The sequence below is a fragment of the Halichoeres trimaculatus genome, unplaced genomic scaffold, assembly GCF_033239565.1.
Source record: "Halichoeres trimaculatus isolate MK-OKI-2021-1 unplaced genomic scaffold, fHalTri1.1 fHalTri1_scaffold_2, whole genome shotgun sequence".
Lineage (NCBI taxonomy): Eukaryota > Metazoa > Chordata > Actinopteri > Labriformes > Labridae > Halichoeres > Halichoeres trimaculatus.
In genome coordinates, this window is record NW_027437180.1 from 7,514,942 (window position 1) to 7,529,424 (window position 14,483).

General features: G+C 38.5%; 1 protein-coding gene across 3 annotated transcripts in view; it reads right to left on the reverse strand.

The window, feature by feature from the left end:
• LOC141799708 (zinc finger protein Aiolos-like) overlaps positions 1 to 14,483 on the reverse strand; it is a 57,008-nt gene that overhangs the window by 6,412 nt on the left and 36,113 nt on the right. For 2 of the 3 annotated variants that reach the window (XM_074682028.1, XM_074682043.1), the window contains 5 exons: positions 9,840 to 9,909; positions 6,401 to 6,462; positions 5,540 to 5,609; positions 5,185 to 5,322; positions 1,833 to 2,225 (listed from right to left, as the gene is read on the reverse strand). In XM_074682028.1, the coding sequence (XP_074538129.1) occupies positions 1,833 to 2,225; positions 5,185 to 5,322; positions 5,540 to 5,591 (583 nt within the window). In that variant the 5' untranslated portion in view covers positions 5,592 to 5,609; positions 6,401 to 6,462; positions 9,840 to 9,909. Of the gene's footprint in view, positions 1 to 1,832; positions 2,226 to 5,184; positions 5,323 to 5,539; positions 5,610 to 6,400; positions 6,463 to 9,839; positions 9,910 to 14,165; positions 14,248 to 14,483 lie in introns of all 3 variants that reach the window. The other variant, XM_074682037.1, reaches the window with a different exon arrangement.

The following is a 14,483-nucleotide window of genomic DNA, read 5'->3' on the forward strand; positions in this document are numbered from 1 at the left end:
TATATTCTAGAGCAAAGAGCTAACTCTGTTTTTTTTCTTATTATTTTGGCATGTTGTGAGCCATTATTTATGTTCACATAATAGAAACTTTTCACTTCAAAAAGAAGAGGAATGTTTTGAATAAATGTATGCTTGATAAAGGAATTTTGTCGCCCCTGAGTATCTTTGGGTATTTTTGCAGTATCTCCAAGAAATTGGGAGGGGGGGGCTTCTTTTTGAAGGTTTCAGGATAGGGTGACCTTAGTACACGCTACGGACATGTCTCAGAGCACCGGGGCTGTGAGTAACGCTAAACAGTCTGCTCACCTTCTGGACACTAAACTACAAACTGAGTTCACAAAGTTTGTTATCACATTTCAAATAATAGCGCTACATAACTGCTAATAAATACATCAGCGTGTCGCTTTGCATCTTGGGAAATGTTGTCTTGAACAAAGAAAAGGAGTACGCTCCAAAACAAATGCACGCCCAAGAGTCACATCTTTATGATAGTGAGTGATGGTGCTCATGGGGAATAGAGTCTCTATCTTGGAAAAACACTACCAATCCTGGCCACAGGTGTCACTGCACTCAACTCCGAATGAATGTTCCTCACAGCGCCTTTAATAGACTACCAGTGTTTTCTTCAAGTGCATGAGTTCTCTTTGCATTTTATACCAGCATATACAACAAAAAGTGTGTCCACGCTAATCCTTCTCCAGTTTCAACAAGAAGTTCAAAACATTATGTAACTTAAAGAAGATTATCTTAAGACAAAAGCTCCCCTGTTATCAGCAGAGTTTAAACACATGGACAAAAAAATGACCCTACACAAAAATCCAGAGTGATGAAAAAAAAAAAAAAAAAAACACTTTTGTTGCTGCTGATCTCTTTTACTCTGTGGGTCATGACGAGGCATCAACAGAAGAGAGACCACATTTAGTAATCTGATAACTTCCCACAGATCCTTCACAAACTACTTCTCGTGGCAGAAAACTACAAGTCACACAGACTCATCGTCTATCTCTGAAAAGGAAAAAAACCCTGACCACTTTGAGAGGCATAAACTAAGAAAACATCATGTTGTCACGACTCTAACCGCACTAATGCCACTGTTTGTCACACATATGATTCGTCAGGAAGGGCTGTTTCAATAAACTCATCACTAAATGTTTGTTTCTAAAAACTACAATTCACACCTACAGCAGGATTAATGCTTCATTAAATTGATTTTCATTCTTTTACAGGTTGTGTAAAAGTTTTTTTTCCTGAGAAGAAATGTTTGATTTATTAAACATCTTCATTAAATTGGAATCTTGTATCTTGAGGAATCTTGTCCAGAAGGGATATCACTTATTGTAAACACAAAGACACAAAACAATAACGCAAAATTCAAGCACAGAAGAAAAATGTTTAATCTTCTCTTAGTAAGGTATTTATAGTCTTCAGTGGCACAGACTAACAAGCCATTTTTGAAACTGAAAACAGACGATAGTTTTTCACCTCTTGTTTACAGGTTGGATCATATTTCATTAATAAAGAATTAGATCTGAATACTTTACACCCTGTGTTTGATTCAGGGTATCGTATTATCTGTTGATGTGCTCTGATGGGATGACCCATTTGTCCCTGATCAAATCTCTAAGTTACTGTCTGTGCTTTCTGTTTGAATCTGCGTCTGCACATGAAAGTCTGGGGAAGACGTGCATCATGAATGACGCAGCCTCAGAAATCTTTATTGTAGTTTCTCAATCAATATTTAAACCACGTTGATGTGAGACGCTGTCTGTTCTTACCATCTACAGATGATGATTGTGTAACTGCTGTGTGTGGTCACATGTTCCTGTGCTTACCCGTGTGGCTGCGCTTGTGCACCATCAGGACGTTGATGCTGACGCAGGACAGGCCACAGATATCACAGCTGAGCTTGCCTGTGGTTTGGACGCGGGAGGCTGAAGCTCCGGGGATGTAGGACCCGTCTGCACCGGCCCCTGATTCTGCAGCCTCGGTGTCTGTCAGGGCCATGCTGTCGTAACGCGAGTAGTCCACCAGCGAAAGGTCCTCAGGCTCATTCAGGGATTCTCCCTCTTCCTCCCTGTCTCTGTCCTCATCCTCGTCCTCGTCATCAAACCCATCCTCCATCCCGTCCTCTGCTTCTTCTTTCTGTACGATCTCACCCTCTTTTTCCACCGCTTGATACTGATCATCGGTGTCCTCCATCAGCTCTGCCTCAGTCTTTATCACACCTGAGAGAAATGGAAGCAGAGAAATATCTGGAGTGAGTGACGCTTCTCGTAGATGAAGATGAAGACATTGATAAAATGAACAGATAAACTTTACAAGGACTCGTCTTCCTCATAAGACAAGAAATGTTTAATGTCACAAACACTTTTTCTGAAGCTTGATGAGACTAAACTCCAGCTGCTTTGTAGAACAGTGTCACAACTTCACTTCTGCATTTGTATTTATAATTGATTGTTTGATAATGGAGCAAGCACATCTCCTTAGTGTGGTTAGCCTAATTCGGGCCGATGAATAGTGTCACGGAGACATTGAGAAGATGTGTACTCGAGATAAAGAGAAGGCATTTCCTCTGAGCGCACAGAAAGTAGAACCAGGGCAGGAGAGAGACACAGCCTCGTGCAGACACCAGTTCCTGCTCTGCTTTTTAGAAATTTAACAAATTGTGACATGAAAAATGTTGTCATAACGCCTCCTGACTTCACCGTTAACCATCTCCCTGACTTTTTTTTTCTACGTACAAGAAGAAAAATTATTTACATGCTATCTCCACCAATAAACAAGTTTTTCCTCTTACCACACAGGATCAGCAGAGTCCTAAAGCCTGGTTTACAGGTCTCATCCTCTCACCCAGTCTTTTGCTGAGTGTGAATAAACCGCAAGCATATTGAGTCCAATCCAGAAACTACTCTGTGGTCTTGGCGGTGATGGTGATGAGCTAAAAGAGCTGCGCCTTGTATTGTGGAGAGCGCTGAGAGGTGCTATGGAAACTTGACGCATGTACAGCTCTGAGAGGCCTGATATAGAGTCCAGGCCTGAGAGCAGTGAACCGCAGGCCGCGCATCTCATGCAGAGCGAGGCTTTAGGAAGTACACCCAGTGGGGCAGATGGGTGGCAGCCAGAAATAAACAGAAGATCTATCTGCGACAGCATAATCTCTTTTTTTAAGAGACAAATGGACTACGGCCACAAGGCTGAGAAAAGACATTTCAGCACTCAAAATATGACGTGTGAAACAAGATGGTCACACCTGAAAACGTGCAAAATGTTTTTCTGTTCCCAGCCTGTGTGTGGGGACAGTTTCTGTAAATGTTCAAACTGATGTGACAACATCGTTAAAACCTTGCTACACGTGACAGGATCAAGCAGTGGTCGACTCTGGGCCATCCTGACTAGCATGACACCTGAAACGTTGGATTTGAGACGTCATGCACTAATCTTTTCTTTTTCTTCCACAAGGAGGCTAGTCCATCTTTCCAAAACAAATGCAGAATTAAATGATGGTGGGTTTTTCTTTAAAAGACCCTGAGACGCAAACTGACTTTTCATTTAAGTTCACCTCTTACTCTTTGGCCTTTTAGAAACAGCAACTATTAGTCACATGGAAAAGTCACTTCTTCAACCACTTGTGCATAAAAAAATAAGCTCACACAGCAAACTCGTGGTTTGATCTGGTTTTTGTACAAAAAAGTTTGATTAAATCTAAAATCTGGTTCTGAAACGGGTTGAAATTAATACTGGTGCCTCCATATGACCAACAGAGACAATCAACAACAAGTTTGACTATGTCTAAACTTCAAAAAACTAAAATCTTTTCAAGTGTTTTTTTCTTATTTTCAGTAGAAAATGTCTTTTTAGACTTAATATTAGCCACATTCACCTAACCAGTCCAGAAAAATGTCTTTTTTTAAAGTTATTTAAAGACAAAATGAGGTCTGAGCTGCTTGTAAAAAGTAAAAAAAAAAAATTCTGCAAATAGAACAAGAGAAAAGTTACTTCTATTGAGATATTTTCTGAGCTTAAAGCAAATTTTCTAGTAAATTCTTCTTGAACCATTGACAGATTTTTTTATTTATTTTTTACAAGCAATTCAGATCTCATTTCTGTCTTTAAATAACTTAAAACAAGACACTTTTTCTAAACTGACACATGAATGTGGCTCATATCAAGTATAATAAAACATTTTTTACTCCTAATGAGACAAAAACAGTTATTTCAGTTTTTTGCAGTGTATGTTGTGATTTGATTGACAGCACACTGAAAGAAAAAGCCTCTCTCCCCATTTGGCACGGCAAATATTCACCAAAAATACCAAATTTGACTGCTATAAAAAGAACTATGATGGGACCTTTCAGCATTTTCGAGACAGGACCAGCAAGATGTCACATGATGTATATCTTTGTCCACAGGAGGCGCCAGAATCAAGAGTAGGGATGGGTACTGAGTTATATACTGAGAAACAAACATGTTAAACTGAAAAACGTTGAGATTTTATTCCTACACAAATTAATATTCATTAATATTGGAATTAATATGTATTACCGCATAAACAAACAAAAAATTGGTACGGGTACCCATGCCGACTTCCAAGCATCAGTGAGGTATTGTTTCAAATGTGAAAGGTATTGACCCCCAGTCAAGACAAACAGAAAGTTCCTTTCAGCAGGTTTAGAAGCTTGAGTTGACTTTATGTCGCAGAATGTGAGAAACTTTGGGCAACGTGCAAACCCAAGGGATAAAAAAAGCAATTTGCTTTTAACCATGACGCATCCAATTGTCTGTTGCTGTGGCCAGTGTTAGAAACTAAATGACTAATTGAACGTGTATCAGCACTGCTGGTTGAAAAAACATGTAACTGGATTGACTTTAATATTAATGTAAATTAAAATTCTAGACATTCTGCTAGTAGATAAAAAAATAAAGTATAAAAAAATGTTTGAAAACCTAAAAGCATCCAGAGAAATGAAAGAAAATGTCAGTAAGTTTTCTGATGTTTCCTGACATCAAGGTTTGCAGCTCTGAATCTCAGAGTGTGTTCCAGTGGTCCTCGTACTTTTTCCACAAACTTCACAGTGAGCTGATGGCTACAACCAGAAGTGCAATGGAAAGATGTCAGAGATGTGTCTGTTAGGGTGTGTGTGTGTGTGTGTTGGAGTGTGTGTGGTTGTGTGATGGTAAACCTACGTGGAGTGGTCACACATTCATCGCCCTGCACTCCATTCTCACAATATGAGTTCTCCTCTCTCTTTTCTTCCTCCTTCTCCTTCTCCTCCTCCTCCGCTTCTTTTTGTGGCTTCTCATCTGTGTCTTCACTGCAGACGTCTGAAAAAGTAACACAAAAGTGACACAAAGGGTAAATACCGTGTGTTACTTTTGAGAAGCTCTTCAGTCTCTTCCAAAATAAAGGAAGGGTGAGATCCCTGTGTGGACACTGTCTGATCTTTATCTTGCAGTAGGCTGGACGCTGGCAGCTGAGGAGAAATGTGTATTGCATGGATGTGCACACTTTCACTGTAAAGACAAGTAGTTGGATTCTTACCCATCTTGTCCCCCTCTTGGTTTGCAAGCTCAGGATGTTTGTTGGTGTTCATGGTGTAAAAAAAAAAGCTCTGTGGGGAGACATTGCAGTTGTTATGTAAGATTGCAAAATGACATACGTAGTTTCAAAGAGAGAAATCAAGTCGAGATTTAACCAGATTTATCAGATCTGTCTTTGAGTTGACTGTAACTAACTCTTTAGGATCCTTAAAGTGTTGCTGTGATGATTTTTTAGAAACCTGAACTTTTTCATCCTGGTGTTTCTAAAAGCTCGCTCTGACTGTTTCAACAAGAAACCCTTGCAGCCCTCTTTCCTTCTGGCTGGAAAGCATGGTGATGAGTAGAAGAGTTAAAGTGTGGGGTAAAAGCCCACGGTTGACTGCTCGACCCTGTCACTGCATTTAGCCTGATGCGAAAGAGATGATGTTCAGTGCACATGTACTTCCTGCCTGGTCTTAACATAGGAGCGAGTGTTAACGTGCTTTCCACTCTGACAGCGAGACCCACTCCAGTGCTGTAAGTCCTGTTTGAAATCAACTTTGAAAAAAAACATCCAGCTGTTCACTTTGTACAACCTGTTTCACAGCCTTGGCATCAGCTGTGTACAGTTTGATAAAAATAAAAACACTTTAAGACTTCACTTTAAAATGCAACTGTGTTAAATAAACTGTATGAATACTCTTCATCATTTCCAGACCTGTAACTTCTCCAAATTCAAAGAGGGAGAGCAGCAGCACACTTTCAAAATGTGTGTTTGAGAAGTGAAAGGTAACATGTTCCAGCTTAAATCTAAAGCACTTTCGTGTTTCTGTTGTTTGTTCCAGGATTAAACTAAGCTTGAGTAACAGTGAAATCATCTTACCTGCTTTCTGCTCAGCACCACTCTCACAGCAGGAGATTCCACGCTCTGCCTCTGGACTTTCTCTGAATATGGAATAAAAGCGTCACTTGGAGAGAGATATCCCTTAAAGGAACAGGAACTTATTTTCAACAAGGTGGAGCAACAAAGACCAGAGCGAGCTCAGACATCAGAGTGACAGCACCGGTGGTTCAAATCACTCCTCCTCACTGTTTTTACAATGAGAAGCTGAACATCCCCAGAAACCAAGAAAACAGACATAAAGTTTATCACTCTTAAACTCTTAAAACTTTAGATTGGTTTCACATCGATTCAAACAGTCCACATGATTCTTCCATTAAAGGAGCCATTGCTCCATCTTGTGGCCGGACTGAAGAGACACTTGTCATCCTGACTTTTCCACTGAGTGTCAGCATAATAAAACGCTCTTCTCGCTCTTCTTTTGAAGCTCTTTTATTTAACTGTTGCTTTTCATTTTAGAGGGTTGCAAAGCTTTCCTTTTTACAATGCAGGAACTGAAAGTGTGTTACATTCAGAGAAAAAGTCTAGACTAAATTTGAGCCACTTTCATCTTACAAGTCCAGAAAAAAGTTGTGTTTAGAAATATTTAAGCTAGGCTTCATTAGTCTTGCACCAAACTACACTTTTTTTTTATCCCTCTGTCTCTCTAACTTGTCCAAAATGTAAGTCAGCTGAGGGCACTCTGGGTCATCTTTTCTGGTTTTGTCCCAAACTAAATCAGTTCTGGTCTGGTATCTTTAAGTGTTTTTCTGAAGTGTGTAACTCTGTCATTCCTCATGACCCTGGGATGTCAATCTTTGGTGACACTCAACATCTTTCTGTTCTTACTCACTTACACCAGAACCCAATACAATATGGCATGGTTATTGTGAAAAGAAACGTTTTAACAGTGGAAGGGCGAGGATGTCCCTTCTTTTAAGACTTGGCAAGCGGAAATGACCAATCTGTTACACATGGAGAGGATCAGGCACACCGTTTCTCTCAACTCTGCAACCTTTGACAAGATGTGGCAACCATTTCTGTCTTACCGATCAAGGAAAATTTAATGTAACTATTTATGTATGTATGCTGGCTTATATGATGTGCCTTCTCTCTATTAGCAATATATAATGTTTAGAGTTATATACTGTTGGAGCAGGGTTATTTAAAACAAAAAGATATTTTTTTTAAATCTATTTATTTATTTATTTATTCATTTTAATTTTTTTCTATTTTTTCTCTCTCTTGAGTTCATGTGTAGGTTTGTTTATGTATATATGTATGCTTGCTTTATTTACCTACCTCTGTTTTTCTTGTTGTTCTTGGTCTAAACATTGAAAATCTATAAATAAAATATTTTTAAAAAATCAATTTAAAAATTAATAAAAAAGAGATATTTAGGCTCTCAAAGCATGATTTGATTCTAAAGATTTAATCTGATGATGAAGGTAAAGAAGTTAAGTAGATTTAATATTCCCTTTATTATATGTTGTTATTTTATTTCTGACTGTTTTTTTTTCATCTTGCTGTTTCTATGAAGTCCTGCTAATCTGCCTTTAGATGTTTTAGAACAATGACAATAAAAATCTTTTCTACTCTATTTTTAAATGTATTCATTGAAATGAAAATAGGGTTTTTAATACAAAAAAAATAAAACAAAAACTTTTTTCTTATTTTATTGGCCGATCAGTTTGGCTCTTTGCTAGTTTTTTCTTTTAATTGTTTCAGAAAATGTGGTCTTTCTGGATTTTTCAGGTGAATGTGGCTCATTTCAAATCAAACATACAACATTTACTGAAAATAAGACAAAAACATTTGCTTGAATTTTTTTAGTGAAGACTTGTTTTTGGCCAAATTCTTGAATTATTTCTGCTTCTTTATAGAAGTGTTCAACACAGTTGCAGTTTCTGCCTTAGTGCCTACAATCGTATGTATTGTAGTTAAATCTAGAAGTTCTATTACAGGGGTGGCCAACCAGTTAGAGACCAAGAGCCACAAAAACTACTGTGGTACTACGAAGAGCCAGATCAAAAATGCACTTCCTCTAACACATAAACAAAAGGACATGAGATGAAAATCAATACACTTCCAAATTTTGAAGTGACATTTATTGCGTTTGTAAGCGTGTTTCAATTCATACCTGGAGCCGTGTCAAAGACAAATTTCTGTTTTTAGAGCAGAAAAGACAAAGTTCCATCCATCTCTTTATCTGGATAGCTATGAGCACATGTGCTATGTAGAGAAAAGAAACTGAAACTTAAGTATCAATCCCATCACCCAAGTATTGATCAATGCTGATCCCAAAGTTGGCATCAATATATCAATATTTTAGATTGACTGGCACACCACTACTCATAACAATAATGAATGGTTTAAAGGGCCGCACACTGAGAGGAAAAGAGCCGCTTGTGGCTCGCGAGCAGCCGGTTGGCCACCCCTGTTCTATTATATTATACGAGTTTAGCATTGCCTGATTTTTATCTTACAGTTTCTATGAAATGCTATTAATCTGCTTTACACTGTTTCTGAAGAATGACAATATTTAAAAAAAAATCTATTTCAAATGTATTCTTTAAGTTATTCCAAATAAAAAACAAGGTTTTAATACAAGAAACTAAAAAAAAATCTTATTTTATTAGCACATTTGTTTTGCTCTTTGCTAACGTTTTTTTTCAATTATTTTAAAAATTAGCATCTTTCCTGAATGTGGCTCAAACTAAATCTAACATAACTTTTTTTTTTTTACTGAAAATAAGACAAAAACACTTGCTTTGGTTTCACGTTTTGCAGTGCAGACTTGTAATTGGCCAAATTCTTGAGTTAGCTCTGCTCTTTTTTGATTAAAGTGTTAGACCTAATTACAGTTCCTGCCTTTGTAACTGAATTCATATGTATTGTAGCTAAATCCAAGAGTTAAACTGTGTGTAGCTGTCCCATGAAGCTCATAGCTTCTAATAAAATGTGTTTTACTGCAACTATACGGACGTCTTAAACTTAAGAATGAATTTCCAGAGCCAAAATAAAACCAAACCTTCCTAAGAGCCACACAGGAGATTACGCAGTGCGACTCATAAAGCTCTCAGGGCACCCTGGTGGTCTTGTGGTCAAGGAACGGAAAATGAATCACACCTTCACGTCTTTTAGTATTGCCTGGCAGGGCTGCTTACCAAGGAAACTGAGGTATGGTAGTTTTGACACATACAGGCTGCTAGCTTTAGTGCACATTCACTTTGATGCATGCATTTTGAAAAGGGTTTGAATGTGTGGCTTAAAGTGAGACGTTCAAACCAACACCATGAGAAGAGAGAGTGCGTTGGTAGCCGTGTGTTTTAAGATAGATGAAATTACTGGTGTTTCAAAGTACAAAAACTGATCCAGGCCATCTAATAGTCATACCATTCTGTTGAACCAAAACTTTTAAACAATTAAAGAATTTCCTTACATTAGAAGAAGCTTTGTCTCCACAAGTCGTACACATGGCAGAGCTTTCCGTTCCAAAGTCCACTCTCCTCCTGAAACAGACAGATAACCTGTTACCTTCAGGATTAACAACTTTTTTAGAGAATAACTGACAGACTGATATCAGGGGAGAACAATCCTGCTGCTACAGCCTCAGACTCCTCTCCTCTCCTCTCCTCTCCTCTCCTCTCCTCTCCTCTCCTCTCCTCTCCTCTCCTCTCCTCTCCTCTCCTCTCCTCTCCTCTCCTCTCCTCTCCTCTCCTCTCCTCTCCTCTCCTCTCCTCTCCTCTCCTCTCCTCTCCTCTCCTCTCCTCTCCTCTCCTTACATGTTTCTCTTTCTTATGGTCAATAAACAAATGTGTCCAACTTTTTTCCTCAAGTGGGGCACTGCAATCTTTCAAATTTCATTTAGTGATTTCTGTAAAAATCAGTCACTAAGGGTGCTCAAACATCTTTGTTCCATCATTACTGATAAACGACGTGAAGTTCATGAAGCATTCCTTTTTTTCCCTGAATTACCCTTTGGGGATTAAAAAAGTATGTTCTATTCTATTCTATTTTATTCTACAGACCTATAAAATTGAACCTCACCTGTCCCTCGTGTGTCCTTTGATACCAGACGATCAGTTGACAGTTTTCTGCAGTGTTATGTGCTGCATAAACATCAGCAAACTCTACTTCAGGAGAATGTTCTGGATCTAGACTTTATGATAGTTTTTCATGATGTTTTTGAGACTATTCTGATCTGCAAACAACTTTTTTCTTTTTTGCTTCTGATCCTGCATTCTGCATTCATTTTTTTTGACTCTGGTTCTTGTGGCAATTTTTTTTTCATGATAATTCCATTCATTTAAAGACATCAGCTGTAAGAGTTGTTGAGTTTCTGCAGAATGCACAGAGCTTTAGCTTTATATAAGTAGCAGTGGCACACCCTTTTGGAAGCCAATACGCAGGCTAAAGTGTGCTCCTGGTTGGCAAAACACCCAAACTGCCTAACTTAGTAACTACAAACTAACTTGAGAACTCAAGTTAGTCTGCCTTAGGCTAAATAATGTGCCTTTTTTTTTATATCATATCATTATTATTTATTGTTTATTTGATGTGAATTTAACAATTACATTGGACACACCAGATGCATTGTTTTAAGTGATTTAGCACAGGTGCTAATTTACAACACTTGTCCACAGGAGGCTTTTGTAAAATGATACAATTAATAAAGAAAGAAAGTAAAGAAAAAGTATCATGCACAATAAAATAGGATAGTTAAAAAGAAGCAGTTTTCCAAATTACAATACATCCATAAAATGTAATGCCAAGGCAACATGATAAGTCGTCAACCAATTAAAATTATTCATGCAAACACTGTTGATATAAACACATCTAAAGTGCCCTTGAAAAGACTCAAAACTTAGTGGACATCCCTGCTCTATAACATACAGTAGTTTTTATTTTAAATGGGGTCCATTCATTTTGATAACAATACATCTTTCGTGACATTATCAATTACTTTGTACTAAATCACTGTAGTCTAATTTTCTGTCCATTTTTCAATGAAAAGTAAACATACTTCTCTATCCAGTCACAATGGTGCAACACCATTGAGTGACACTGATGTATCAGGAAGTAGTGATGATCCATAAGAGGTGACCAGATTGGTAACACCAAACGTGTTCTCAACTTATCATAAAGAATGTCTGCTGAAAATAAAAAGATTGAAATGAATGAATGAATGAAACATTTCAGGGAGTGTTATCTGTCAATTTTTTTTGTATTTGGCGTCATAATGTTCAAGTACGACAAAAGGATTTCACAAGAGAAGTTTTCTAGTGTGCCAATTATTTTGATAGTTGACTATGAGATTACCCAAGATTACAATAAAAACAATGTTTGAGGGGGTTTTTTTTCTCAATGAAATTAGTATTTGTGTCTGATAAACCTGTCCTCATGCTGTTGTTGTCGTATGATCAGCTGTAGTCTGGTGTGATGTCGTGTATATGCTTACTTTGGGGTCACACTAACACGTTGATGAAACGCTGATCAACACTTTGGACTAAAATAAGTCATACACTGCATTAAAAGTGCCGACCTCCCTATGTTTCCAGTATTTATTTAGAGAACCGAGTGACTTTTCCACCTGAAGACAGTCACGTCTGCTCAGGCCATCTGAACTTTCTACCTTCTTTAGACCTTTCACTCTTTATTTCTCAAATTCTTGTAATGACTGTTCATTAGCTGCCGCCTCTGCTTTGTAAAATTTCCCCAGCTTCTATTTCTACTTTGAGACCGAGGCTGTCACCTTCTTCTTTTGATGACTGGCTGTGTGCTGAGGAGTGGGATGCTGCCCCCAGAAACACTGTGGATCATTTTTTTCAAATACTTTATAAATGATCAGAGGTCCCTAGGTAATACCAAATCCGTGCAAACAGTACTTCAGTAGCATAATTATTAGATTAAAATTGCAGTTTCTAATTTAGTCTTAATTTTTTTGTTGTTGAAATTGTCGTGTTTCTATGGAACACTCTCTTTAGCCTGGTGGGGACGATTTCTGCTCCTCCTGACATATCAGTCTTTCTGAATGTTTCTGTCGCTGAAAATAAATATTCCTGCAATACGGTCAACAACTTCATACTAATAATTGGTAAAGATAGATCAGATTAAATAACATGATTAAAGTATCAAAATCTGTTCTGCTAAAAAGTGGCACAATGTAAAAGAGCAAAAGATCCCTATTGGGGACAAATTGGTCCCTCACCAATTCAGGCGGAGACCCCAAAACACCAAAGACTGACTCCTCCAGGGTGAACACCTTAAAAGGCCACTCCATAAAACAATTCTACCTTTAATTTAGCAGCCCCCTTTGTCCAAAGAGACACACAACACAAGCAAGAGTTTAGGTTGGAAGGAAAAAACTTGAAAAGTGCGACTAAGCTCTGCAAGTTTGTTGGCAGCAGGTGCTGCCATCTAGTGCCAGAAGAAGTGTCTTTTTTTTCTTTTTTAATAATATAGCCACAGCTAATGATTCAACATCTGAAATATTTCTAAGCATTCAACAGCATTTAAAATTCAGAGCTAAGTATTAAATAAGAGCTGGGTCTTAGACCAGGGGCAACATCCGATAAGTAAAAATGAAGCCTTTGTGGAAGTGCTAAAAGTCGCTGTTCATCGAGAATCCGCTTAAGGCTGGCTGCAGAGAAACTGGAAGTCACGTACACACCCAGCCATAAAAACAGACTTTTACAGCATCAAAAAAAACATATACAGCCTGGTTCAAAAAACAGCTGGATCTAAAACACTGATTTCACTATCACACTCGCACTGTACGGTGAGTGAATTTTTTTCCATCTCTGTGGTTTAGAAGTTATTAGAATCATTTGATTGTCCAATCAGAGGCACAGCTCAGGTCACGTGACCGGCGAGCACCCTGTGGCTCTTAGAAGAAAAACTCACAGCTGGTGTCATAGCGAATGTGGCTGCGTCCACGGATTGGCTTCATTTCAAGGTTTCAGGAACAGATGGGTGATGTCGTGGATGCTACATCCATGTTTTATACAGTCTATGGTCTTAGAGTGAGTACTTAACAGACTTAACAAACAAACAAGAAAATGAACAAACAAACAAAGAAGCCTAAGAAAAATAATTAATTTATGGGCAGAAAACTAGTCCACCTATTTGCACATATCGCTGTGTTTTTAGTTTGTGAAACTTCTTTTAACTTACATGAAATTTAACCCTGTTATTGTTTATATTTTCACAATAAGGGATTAAATATGCTGTTTTTAATGGTTTTTGATTTTGAAAGGCAATTTGCGATTCCCTTATCAGTGTGGTTTACCCCCACTTTAGGAACCACTGCTCTGACTGTCCATCATTTAAAGACTGCCTGCCCCAAAAAGCAAAATCCACCAACATTTTCTGGATTATGTTACAGAGATGATAGAAATATATGTATTCCTTTGCAAAACTTCAGTAGCAAGAAGTACGGTTGCTGTTTGCATTTGTTTGGGTGGAAAAATACACACACACACACACACATGGAGTCAAACACCTCATAAAGCTGCTGGCCTCTTCTGAGCAGCACCAGGGAGCTGCTCACCCACTGCTGGAGAACATTGTTGCTCAGGTCGGTCATCTCATTAAAGCTCTTTATTTGAAACTCAACAGATGCTCTTTTTGCCTTCAACTACTCAACTATGCAGTTAGTGTCTGTATAACTGCAAGGCCGACATTATCTGACTCATATTTCACACAAAGCAGAGGTAAAGGAGGAATCCTGCTGCCTGTTACTACCAACACGCGCTGCAGCACCCACCTGAGTGGGGCACGGCCTTGTAAGGCTCGCCTGCTGCTCCCGGCCCGCCTATGGCAACCAGCTACCAACGGGAGGAGAAAATCTGAAAGCACACACACACAAAGGCATTACAATACATGCTGGGTTTCCATGGCAAAACGGAGGAACACAGGAAAAAAGGAGAGTCATCGACCAATAAAAGGCATGATTCAAAACCTTTAAGGCTGGGTGAAGGGCATATCTGCACACACGCTGCACGCAAACAAGAACAAAGTAACACGCTGATTTACAGACTCTTTCATGATCACAAACACACATATGTGCTATAAAGTCTCCCAG